The sequence below is a fragment of the Papilio xuthus genome, unplaced genomic scaffold, assembly GCF_000836235.2.
Source record: "Papilio xuthus unplaced genomic scaffold, Pxut_1.1 DF827461.1, whole genome shotgun sequence".
NCBI classification, from domain to species: Eukaryota; Metazoa; Arthropoda; class Insecta; order Lepidoptera; family Papilionidae; genus Papilio; species Papilio xuthus.
The window spans coordinates 2,532,700-2,545,230 of record NW_013531188.1 but is presented as its reverse complement, the minus strand read 5'-3'; the positions used below and the strand labels follow the sequence as shown (position 1 = coordinate 2,545,230).

Here is a 12,531-nt window from a genome sequence, read left to right as displayed (position 1 = left end):
CACTGATTTTAACTCAATTTATGTCTTTTCTCAATTCGTTTCTTTCTTATTAAAATAAATATGTAACATTTCCTGTCATCTCTTGTTACGAACTTCGCTCTGTTCATAACTTCTTATATTAAAATACCTTTTATGAAAGAAAATATTTGAATTCTCTTATATTGTATTTGTCCCTAAAAGCAATGGAACAAGCGTTTGATTTGATTTTAATTATAATTAATATAAGTTGTGTCATATTTTTAATCTTATTTTACTTGTTATTAATATCATGCGAAAAATTGGATGTATGGATAAATGTATGTTTCCAGAACGATTTCATCTCTCAATTTAATTTCTAGGCTACTTCTAAATTTTTTAATTCCGCGTGCATGGAGTCGCGGGCGACAACTAGTGTCTTATAGAAGAAATAATATCATTTAATCCGGAAATAATGGCAATAAACAAAGTGATCCTTTCCTATTCAATTGCCTTTATTAATATAACTTTAACAATGTAATTGTATTCGAGTTAAGGAAGAAAACGCTATTTTCAGTTAATACTAAGATTTTCATTTCCATAAAGCAACAGTGTCATTATATAGATAATGCACGCAAAATGGCAAAGATTCTTATAGTTATAAAGGGTGATTTAGATAAAATACTTCGAGATATCTAAATATGTTTTAAAGTTATTTTTCTATATCATAAGGTGACAAACAAGCCACAAACTGCTGCCCAACATCCGGGAATGCAGATGCGTTTCCTCCTGCATACCCTCCTCCATCAAATCAAATCGCCTTCCCATCATTTTCTTATTAGAAAAGGGTGGAATGGAAACGTGGACTAAATATAAACCTTCACGTGATATTGTTTTTCGCAGGAATGAACGTTAAATTACAATTATTTTTTGCGACATCTAGAGTAACAAGAATTGTTATTAGAAGTGCAGATTATCATATGATGCGTTTTCCTAACAGTATAGCCGGCTTTATGTGTCATTTCTGATAGTTTTCGCCCGAGACTCCGTCCGCACGGTATATATAAAAAACTTAATTAGTAGCCTAAATATTCTTCCTTATATTCTACATTTATTCCAAATTTCAGCGAGAGCTGTTAACACCATCCATACATCCAAACATTTGCATTTATAACATCAGTAAGATTTCAGTTTTGTGTCTATACTTTATTCTGTTTGTGTATATTCTTTGATGTACTAAAACAACGTATGATGTAAATAACAACGTAAATAGATAATAAGATATATAAACGGGTGGAGAGCAATTTGTATCGGCAACAGCAGTAGCACGTACGGCTGTGACAAATCACCGCGAGGGCCACCTGCGAATCTGGACAAATGCAAGCATCCGTCATGAAACATTTCATTACTTATTTGCTCTGTTTACATACGTGCAGCGCGGGTGAGTAACGCTTACAAATTGTAACAACAATGTGTCGCCAAAATAAAATATACTCAAGTAATTTCTTGTGTTGTGGAAAATTATGACAAACTACAGTTTTTGAGGTATCAGTCTTCTATACACGAACCGTTTCAAGCAGTGCCGCTAACTTCTGTTAGTTTACGCTTGAATATAAAGCTGGCCGTACCGCTTAAACTCTCAATACCGATTATTTCAAACAGTCCGTGTGTGATTGCCCTTAATCCGTTCTATTGGAGCATCATGTCGCTTAAGCAGCTTGACCGATTGAAGTATCAAATGTCCGTACACCTATGTTTTTTTTTCATTAAAAATTAGTCTGTAAATTCTTTAATAGCATAATGGTTATTTGTTTCCCAATTTAGAGACCAAAATAAAGAAAAGAAGTTTTTATTAAAGTTACTGCGATAGTGGCAGCTAATATAGACATTTTTAACTTATGCAAAAGCCAAAAATTGTCAGCTACATTCAGATTAATGTTATGAAGTTGTCCGATAAGCGGAATGAGTTCCCGCCACCGACAACCGCGGGGAATAAAGGCAGCGCGGCGCAGCGTCGAGGAATTCATTACGTTTTACGATACACTTTATATTGTTATTGGATACGTTTCAATAGATAATTTATAACGTTATAAATATGTATTTTAGTATCTTCGTATATTCTGGAAAAGTATTGACTAATAAAAACTTAATTATTGATGAGTCCTTTTCTCAATTGAGAATCGACGAAGTACGTTGTACTTTTTCATGTCTATATCTCTATAAAGCATTTATCTATTATATTTAAATTCACCTTTATCTTACATATATCCTCTTTTATATCATCAATCCATAAGCTCTATTGTTCTAGCCATCTACATTCAATTTAATTACTGCCTTGTTAGAAGGCCATTATATCTCAATATGATATATCCATACCGTACTATAATTTGTCTACATAATGTCTCTATTCAAAAACGATTTTAGTTATAACGTCCTGAACGATTTTTTTAACTCCTTTTTAACTTTAAGGAGGTCAACAGTGTTATGCGAAACCTATGGCCCACCTTTTCTGTCCAGTGTCCTGGGCGTTCGCTTAATCCCTACCCTACCCTAACTCTGTACTGTCTCTCTCACTATCGCAACTTGGATACATCTCAATATTACTAATATACTAATCTCGTTTTAGACTAAAAAAATCTAGTCATAAGAAATAGAACTAAAATAACTATTTTATTCGTTATTTAAAAATATTCGGTTTTTAAATAACGTCGAATACAGTGCTAACGCTTTTTTGAATAATAAATTATTTGTAGCCTTTGGGAATTTCGACTTTTTGAAATTATTTAACGGAACAACAAACAATGAATTGGGAATAATAAAATTCCCGGACGAGAAAGGCACGGTGCACATTTTTAACAGTACAGCTAAACCTAATTCAAAATGGCTATTCAATATTGGAAAATTCACCAATAAATATTATTTGTATACAAGGTAAGTAAAAAAGAGAAAAGCTTAAACAAAAAAACAAATCTAATTAAAAATAAAAGCAAAAATTAAATTATTATTTATTAAGAACAACTAAACTTAATGGAATATTGATAATGGAAAAAAATAAACTTTCAACCAAATACCGAAACTATAATATTCTTACACTAACCATTTCTGAGACCAAAATCCACGTTTAAAAATATTGTTATCTCTGTTTTGTCAAAGATGAGAGACAGGGATGACGATATATTTTATACAGAAATTTTGTTAGAAATCCATAGTCCGTCATCAGTTCAACAAATCAGATTTCTATTGAATATAATCTTAATTTTTCACTGAAACTAAAATGTATTTTTTTCAGAGCAACTTTACAATACGAAGAGTTAATAATGAATGATATTGGATCTATAATATATTCTAACTTTAACACAAGCAGTCCAACTGCAGTAATAGTACACGGCTGGACAGGAAATCGAGACTCCAATATTAACATCGCGTTACGCGGTGGTAAACATTACAATTATCTTACTAATATTATACGTTTTCAATCGATCGATGGATGTATAATTAAACGACGACATCTGACCCAGTGACAGTGGCGCTGCCATCGCGGTTAATACTGTCAAAAAATATATAAAACCTACTTAAGCACAGAAAATGCCATAAAAGAAAAAATACATACAGCTACGGTAACATAAGGATCATGTGACACGTTTTTGACATTGACAGAGTGGCGCTAGTGAGCTGTAGTTATTTAGTTTGATATATACCCACCAGGACTGATATCCTTGTCGGTCTATACTTATTAATATAATCGAAATACACATTAAAAATCTCTAACGTATCTTTCAGATAATTAAAGATTAAACTCTTTTCAGCGTTCACAATGATAGGATACAATGTGATCGTGCTAGACTGGAGTAAAGTTGCCGACAAGGATTACATCACTTCGGTAGAGGGTGTGCCTAGAGTTGGGAGATATTTGGGCAAATTTTTATCATTTTTGACTACTGTCACTAATGTTTCCATAAGTTCACTACATTTAGTAGGACACAGTTTGGGTGCCCATGTTGTTGGAAATGCTGGGAAAGAACTCGGAGGACAAGTTGGTCGTATAACAGGTAAATAATAACTATTGCAGCTGCTTTGTACGCCTTCATTGTTTATTAATCGAAATTACCTAATGGACAAAGTTAATTATATGTATACATAAACTCGTTTCGTTACATATTACTACAAGCATAGAATGCATACCTTCATAATAAGCTAAGAGGCTTATGTTATTAATGGATCACCTCGTGTGGCAGCTTTGCACTAGTATCAAAAGTTAACTGTTCTAATATCTACAACTATGTATTTGAATTTAAACTCTAAATCACTTGCCATTAGGTCTAGATCCGGCTGGTCCTTTATGGAGTTTGAATAGCAAACGCTTGAGCGAGACTGACGCATTATACGTCGAAGCCCTTCACACAAATGCCGGATTTTTTGGAATCCTTGAAACCGTCGCTAGAACTGATTTCTACGCGAATGGTGGTTTCGATCAGCCTGGATGTCTGACGGATATATGCAGTCATGAACGATCTTGGAAAGTCTTCGCTAGTTCACTAATGTTTAATAATTTGGTCGGCTACCAATGCTCGTCGCTTTTGCAATTCACACTGGATATGTGTTATGGAGCGAGTTTAAATTTTGGAAATGATGAGTTAATGAAAAGCGGGTAAGCTAAATTATATTATTAGCGACATTAGATGGCCGCTTATATGTATGCCTAATTGGGCTTTAAAATAATGGAACAACATTCGTTTATAACAACATAAGATGTTGGGTGATTATTTAAAGAGTTTTATTTTTATTTACAGAAGCGGAGTATATCGCCTGAAAACCAAATCAGATTTTCCTTATTAAATATATTACCAATTCTGATTTATTAATTTATTTTATTTAACTACTTTTATCACACCCTTTAGTTGGTCTCTTACGTTTTATAAAAGTGATACCGGTTTATAATAAAACATTTTAAAAGAAAAAATAAAATGAAACCTAACATAGTTTACACATAATTGCATGCTGCCTAGTGTCGTTCGTAATAAACGAAGAAACTGTATGGCCGACTAATATATCAAAGCATAGCGTCTTTGTATGTACTACGTAGGCGCGCAGTAAGAAATTATTTCAGGAAAAGTCAGCCCCTAAGTATCTCTATTGGGGATGAGTGTTAAAAGAAATTTTATTACTCCGGACCAAGTCGCAGGCGAATGTTAGTCGTTTGTAAAATATGAATATAGTAATAATGAAAAAGTAAAACATAGTCTTGCATGTGTTTGCATATGTAAAGGAACGCAAATACTATTAAGAATAAGCTAGTCTGTATCGTATTAAAAGCAGAGTTAAAATGTGAAAGGTTTTAAACTTGTAAACGTGTAGCTTACGTATGTTATAACAAACACAAAAAAGAAAATAAAAAAAAAACGCTGAAACAACATTCAAACGCAGCGCCGTTTTAAAACTTAACGAAAATTTCCACGTTCAAAGCTGTATACACTTTTAGTATCTGTTAAACCGCTTATTAAAAGTTTTTGCAATGAAAACAAAAGCCTACACATTTTTTTTAACTCATTCAAGTACTGCAACCATTGTCTTATTAATATAAATTCGAATGTTTAGATAGATGGATGGATGGATGTTTTGTTTGATTGTCCAGAACGACTGCATGTAGCTTGCTGAAATTGACATTGAAATAGAACATAGTCTAGAAGAACACGTTGGCTACTCAATTTTTTTTCTAATTCCGCGCGGATGCAGTCGCATGCGACAGCTAGCTTATTGTAAGTACAAGTACATAATGCCTTGACGTAGACGTAGACGATCAAAGTATAATAATGTTGAGATACCTTTATCCTTTACTAGTTGTGCCCGTGACTTCGTTCGCATGGAAGCATTTTCTATTAAATACTTATTAGTCTAATTGTTATCCTACGCCCTTAAAGGGTGTGCAACGCATGCCAGGTTTATGTTATTGACACGATTAACCATTTTTTTAAAAAGAAAAGAATATTTATTTGTATTATTGTTCATCCAAAGATGTACAGTTTGTAACGAGTTTACGACGCACCCCGTTTTTATTTATTATCACGAAAGAAAACAACTTCTATACTATATTGTATTCGTTCATTGTTTTAATACTAACAAAAGAATATCTCCAAGCAGTTAAAACGATTGCTGTTGCTATTGTTTAGTATCGTTTACTTTACTTTAATAAAATTCAATCGTATTTCTAACGTTATATTTTCATTATATTCTTGTGGTATTTTATTTTATGTATATGATATTACAAAGAGGAAAGGTTTGTTTGTATTGAATTTACTCCTAAATTACTGAAGCGATTTGAATTATTCTTTCACTATCGGGAAGCTTAACTATACGCGGATGACATAGATTATAATTATTACTAGACTTTTTTAATTCTGCATTTAACGTTTGATGTCCAAATCACCTCTTTTATTTTGACTTCGCCTTTATTAAAGTACTCTTTAAAAATGTTAATTCTAGAAAGCGTTTCAATGACACCTTTGTTTTGGCAGACAGTTTTATAATTCGTCGGGTGCGAAGTATATTAAATCAAGTTGTTTTTGCATTGCTAATATAATATGTCTGGCTCTACGATATTTCCTTTTTTCATGTTAATATATTTCTTTGATTCAATTTGATAATATTAAATGTGGATTACAAAAAATACAAGATCTGCGGTTCTGCTCTTGCAGTCCATGAGTGTCGATGAACACCTCAGTGTTCCAGCTGCTCGTTTACCCCCTACTCTTATTAAAAAAGGAGCGAAGAAAATATGGAAGAAGGAAAGTCAGAGATGGACCATAGACATGTATGAAAGGGTAATATATACTGTAAGGCAGGTTGTTGATGATGCTGCCAAGCATTTATTTCTACCCTAAATGCCTACTGAACATCCCCTTTTTTGTTATGGGTATAGATTTAAATTTTTAGCACACTTTAACATCTTCGCACGAATTAGCCCGGTTCGGCCGGTGAAATAACACGACCACACAGAAGACAGTCGTCAAGTGGAAGCAATGCCGCGTTTCGTCTGATGAGTGTGTTCCGGAGGCCTAATTTTAGTACTTTTCTCTCCCTACTATTTCTCTTATAAGGAAAGGATGGAAAGCAGTAGTGGATTTTACCGATAAGAGGATGCATGGGAAGGTAAAATATTCTTTCTGTGTATCCTCTCCTACGTCGATCAAAGGTTAACTACGCATCTCCAATTGTGGATGTCTATGGGTAACGGTCACTTCGCTCTTTAAGGGAATTTAGGTGGCCGCTCGCTCGTTTGGTACTTTATGATATAAAAAAAAAATTAATATACTTAGACAAATCTATTAAGCACAGGACACAATATCAGTACTGAGGATCACGCATAATGAAATGTTAATAATGCAGCATATTGTGACTTACTTTTAAAGCTAATAAAGGCTCTTAGCTTACTCGGTAAAATTTAATCACCTCCCTCTTTCGGGCGTAATTACAACATTATGCCTCAAACTCCTCGACGAAGATAATGCACGTAATTTATAAACACCTGCGTGCGAGCACACTATATATTAATGGTAGACAAAAGGAGAGATATACCACTAATTAGCCACAAAAGATACAATGCGGGTTTTTTTTAACCTAAGTATATAGATTAAGTAGCTGTTGTCCGCAACTATGTTTATGTGGAAGTAACCCTTATATTTATTTTGTATAGTATACCATACATACAACTTTATAAAAATATACGATCACTATAAAATGATTTTTAAATTAGTTTTTTTTTAACTTTTATTAGCATTTCTTAAAAAAAGAAATCTTGCCACAATAAGAGTTAAAAATACCTATTTGTTTCACTGTTGAGTTAAAAGCAAAAAACAAATGATGCCACAAAAACAGTAAATTTTCCCCGGGATAAAAGTTAGATATTATTCCATTATGTTATTTATTTCTGATCCAAGTTTTTCCAGATATGATGGGTCGTAGTGGAATTACGAGATATAAAATATACATCCCTTTATACATCCAAACATATTCATTTATATAATTTTTAAATAAGATAATAAGATATTGCAAATATGTCTACGAAACAACTCGGAATACACTAACTTTGGGATACCACATCTCGAACAAAAAGACGTATAGCTTTCTTTGTCATTCTCTTTGGAAAAACAGAGATAGTATTATGTTAAGTTACACCAGTCTTAGTACTATTAGAAACTACTTCTTAAAAAACTATAGAAAGTAATATTTTTATTAAATTTTTGAGGTAAACAAAATAAGAAGAAAACATTAATGTCGTGAAAATATTTCCGCAGAAGGAGGATTTACTCGCTTCCACTGAAGTACTTAGGCTCTGGCGGTTGGGTTTTATTTTTGATAAACGTGTAAAGCAACATTTGTTGTATATTCTAAAATATTTGTAATAACATGAGACCCGTTCTTTAGTAAAAAAAATAATAATAATCGACGCTATGAGTCATCCTAAAATGTTTTAAAAAATCTCTGTTTCTGTATAAAAATACAGCAGCATTTCAAAGTTTTTTGATGTGCGCTAAATATATGATTTTTTTTTAAATTCTCTTTTTATATTTAAAAACTCTTTTCGTTGAATTCGTTTTAAAGCGGCTGTCCGGTCTTTGCCCAGTTAAATAAATTACATTTAAAAAAGCAATTAGAATTAAAACTAATATAAAAGTAATGTTACTATTTCTATATTTAAATTTAGAATTAGTGAACTTGGCGCAGAAAAAAAAGATATTATTATATATTTCTTTCTAAATATGAAAATCCACTATACCCCCGGACACATGTTTTGAACACAATCCATATCCATATAGACAAACAAAAGCTGTTTTTTTAAGTTACACAGTTTTAAGTTGAAGTTGAAAGGTTAACTTGACAATGTGAACATAAGCACATATATGTACACATAGAATTAGTTTCCCAAATCGTATGTCATTATAATATCTTTTCATAAAATATGAGACCAATGAAGTAACACCTGAGCACACCCAACGAACATAAGTCTGACAAATCGCTTGAGATACGTTCCACTCGCAATTCCTATTCGTATGTTTCCCTAATGCCAAGATTTTTACTATTTGCGAATCGCATTAAGCTATAGAAACTTTTTCACATTTCCTAATTAATATTCGAATAAAAGTTCTCATTTTATCGAAGTGTTGTAGATGGCGTAGCGTATTGTACCAAACTGCTACGAATGTTCATGCTACAGTGACCAATCTTTTTAGACGGCAAATCTACCGTGTTGGTACTTCAATTTTCTCAAAGGCGATAAGATTATTTTAAATTAAACTAGCTATCGCCCGCGACTTCGTCTGCACGAAATTAAAATAAAACTTAACACGCCTATGTGTTCTTCCAGACTATGTTCTACATGTGTGCCAAATTACAGCGAGATCTAAGGATCAGCCATTCTGGAGTTATCTTCAATGAAACATCCATCCAAACATTCGCATCTATAATATTAGTAAGAAGTAGGATATAAGTTGTCACTAATTGTTGATATACTTCTCTGTTTTTAGTAGTTATTGTTAACAAATTTATTCTAACTTAAATTATAACATTTCATGATATTTTTTGTTTTAATCTACTGCATTACTCGTCCTATTTTGAATAATTAAATCAAAAAGCGTAATGAATTCATCTGATTATGAATAATACAGTTTTGTGCCAACTTCATTTCTGTGTAATCATTGCTACAAATGTATTAATTGAAAATTAATTCTATTAAAATTTCTGAGAACGAATTTAAATATAGTCAATGGATTCGTTATTTAGTTCATCAAAATAATCGATTCTATTTCCGTGATTTAATCTATTAAGTATCATTATTATTTTTTTCAGAGTCTCAGGGGTTAAGCACTTGACTTGCAATCTGCAGGTCCTGGGTTCGAATCCCGCCATGTACCAATCTATTTTTCGATTTCCGATTTACATAGATACATTTATCCAACGTTCTTACTGTGTAGGAAAACATCGTGATGCAACCTGCACATATCTGCCAAGAAATTCAAATATATGTGCGAAGTCAACGAATTCACACTAAGCCAGTAGTTGACTATGGCCTAATCACCCCTAACTTAGGCTTATAACCCCTCAGTAGGGACGTATAGTGAGCTGATGATGATGATTTATTTCATATTAAAATTGTTTATAACTTTATAAATATAATATTATATATATAGAAATGTTACACTTGAAAATATAGATTTATTGTTGACCATATCCTATTCCACCTCTAAATCAATAATCATTTGAATACATCAACACTTTTAAACCGTAAAAGTAGTTATAATAAACTATAAAATAGTCGTTCTACAAACAAGTACTAAGACGGCTTGAAATTTCAGAGAAACGTATTGTAGCAACGCCCGACACCAACGTCTAGGGCTAAAACAATGTCTACTAGGATGTACAGTCAGCTGCATAAATATGTATTCATTTACAAAGCTGCAGAAACATGTATATACGTTTGGTTTTAATGTACACAGGAAATTTTCGTATTCTTTCCACCATGAATACATTGACAATTTTTTTTATATTTTAGGAATGGGAGGCTTATACAAATTTAAAAAGTTTTGTTATTATTATATACAAATTTTTGTAGCTGACTGTACATATATATTCATGCTTTAATAGAGTCGATTTATATACATTGAAGTTATAATTTATTGTCCCGTTATTGAAGATGCTAGGTAGCCGAGGTGGAAGGATTATGTCATAAAACTTAAAAGCCAGGGTCCGCTCAATTTACATAAAGCTTTCCTGTTACAGGTTTATTGCCACCATTACTTTGAGGTTATGATCGTTATCCTGACTTTATTATTTAAAGAAAATCTGACTGGAGCTCTTTTTAAATAATCATTAAAGCCTGTGACTTCTTTCCTTCAAAATGAAACAAGTAAAAGCTCTATGTTGATATGAAGAATTATTTGAAAAAAAAATCGCACTCTATGACCTGTAATTTTATTATTACCAATTAATTGCATTGTATTGTAAATCTAAACGTCTAAGAAAGAGCTTACCAAAAATATATTTTGGTACTCATATTTTAACAATGTTTAGGTAAACTCGCATTAAAAACTTTTTCTTTGTCTTTCAATTAATTTATAAAAAGACAATGTTAAATCTAAAACGCTTAACAATTCTTCGTTCAATGCTTCCGTTCATCTTGCCAAAACGGATAAGATTTAAAATCAAATAAATTCAATTTGCGGTCCGCTGTCCGGTCACATTCAGACAGGCGACGTGCCGTGGGAGCTAAGACTTTTCTTTTTATCTACACTTTCGAATTTTAAATCCTCTCGCATTGAATATTAAATTGAATATAGTGCGACAGACTTATCTACGATACTCGAAAAGTGCGACTGTACAATGTCTCTATTTATAGAGAACTAACTCTCGCCCGCGACTCCTTCCGCGCGGTATTAGAAAATTTAATAATAGCCTGTGTGTTCTTCCACACTATGTTCTACATCTATGCCAAATTACAGCGAGATCCATGCAGCCGTTCTAAAAGCACCTTGTAACAAACGTACATCTATCCTTTTAAATATTCGCATTAGTAAGATAAAAATACTGACAGTTGGTATTGTCATATATTTTGATTTGCGTAAATCTAAACCCGATATCAGCGCCGCTTTTACCGTTCTAGCGAAGTTTGTGGGGCTACAAGCAATTGTCATAATAGTGGTAACAGACTAGAAATCTTGCTCATTCTTCTCATCGTAACATTATGAAATATATATGAAACTCATGTAAAGTAATACATTGATAAATTAATTTCTAAAATAGCATTAGATAGCTTCGAAATCCCTTGTGTGGGACTAACAAGATAAGACAAGCGGTCACCGCGTCCTCCAGCATAGAAACGTCGAAACGTATTTACGAAAATCACTTTGATTTGCATAGACAAAACGGACACATAACAACCAACTAAGTCGATTTATTATAAACACATGATTTTTGAAATGAAAAAAAATGAAATTACTGTTAGTTTACATTATCAAAATACTTTTATAAAACACTAGCTGTCGCTCGCGACACTATCCGCAAGGAAATAAAAAAAAACTTAATAGCCTATGTGTTCTTTTAGCTTATGTTCCTCATCAAATTTCAGCGATATTCATGCAGCTATTCTGGAGTTACCTTGTAACAAACATCCATCCATCCATCCAAACATTCGTATTTATAATAAGATAGTAAGATATTTCCATCCCGTTTATTCTTGTAAAAATTGTTGTATTGTAAATTTTTTTTTCACTTTATCTTAACGTTTAAAACTGAAATATAACAACATGTTAGCTTATTCATCCTAAGGGTCTCACTGGGCACGTTAACCTAACAATTTCTCACATAACCTTTCTCAATTATACATGACACAGCTCAGAAGTGTAATTGCGTAAACAGACTAACGTCAAATTCTTTGGCAAAATGGCGGCTATTATGTAATGAATTAATATTTTGAAATAGTGTGAATATTTTGGAATTTGCGAGTAGTAAAACGTTTTTTATGGTTAAGGGTTCGGATTTAAATAAGGTATAGTTTTGCGTATAAAAAACAAAGACAAAGTAGCG

General features: G+C 32.4%; 1 protein-coding gene across 1 annotated transcript; it reads left to right on the top strand.

Moving 5' to 3' along the window:
- Positions 1-1,251: 1,251 nt before the first annotated feature.
- Positions 1,252-4,813, top strand: LOC106119364 (pancreatic triacylglycerol lipase-like). Its single transcript, XM_013314291.1, has 6 exons — positions 1,252-1,396; positions 2,709-2,886; positions 3,245-3,390; positions 3,762-4,004; positions 4,273-4,603; positions 4,746-4,813. Exons 1-6 carry the CDS (start codon positions 1,333-1,335, stop codon positions 4,789-4,791), a joined length of 1,008 nt encoding a protein of 335 aa, XP_013169745.1. The 5' UTR covers positions 1,252-1,332; the 3' UTR covers positions 4,792-4,813.
- The last annotated feature ends 7,718 nt before the right edge of the window (positions 4,814-12,531 follow it).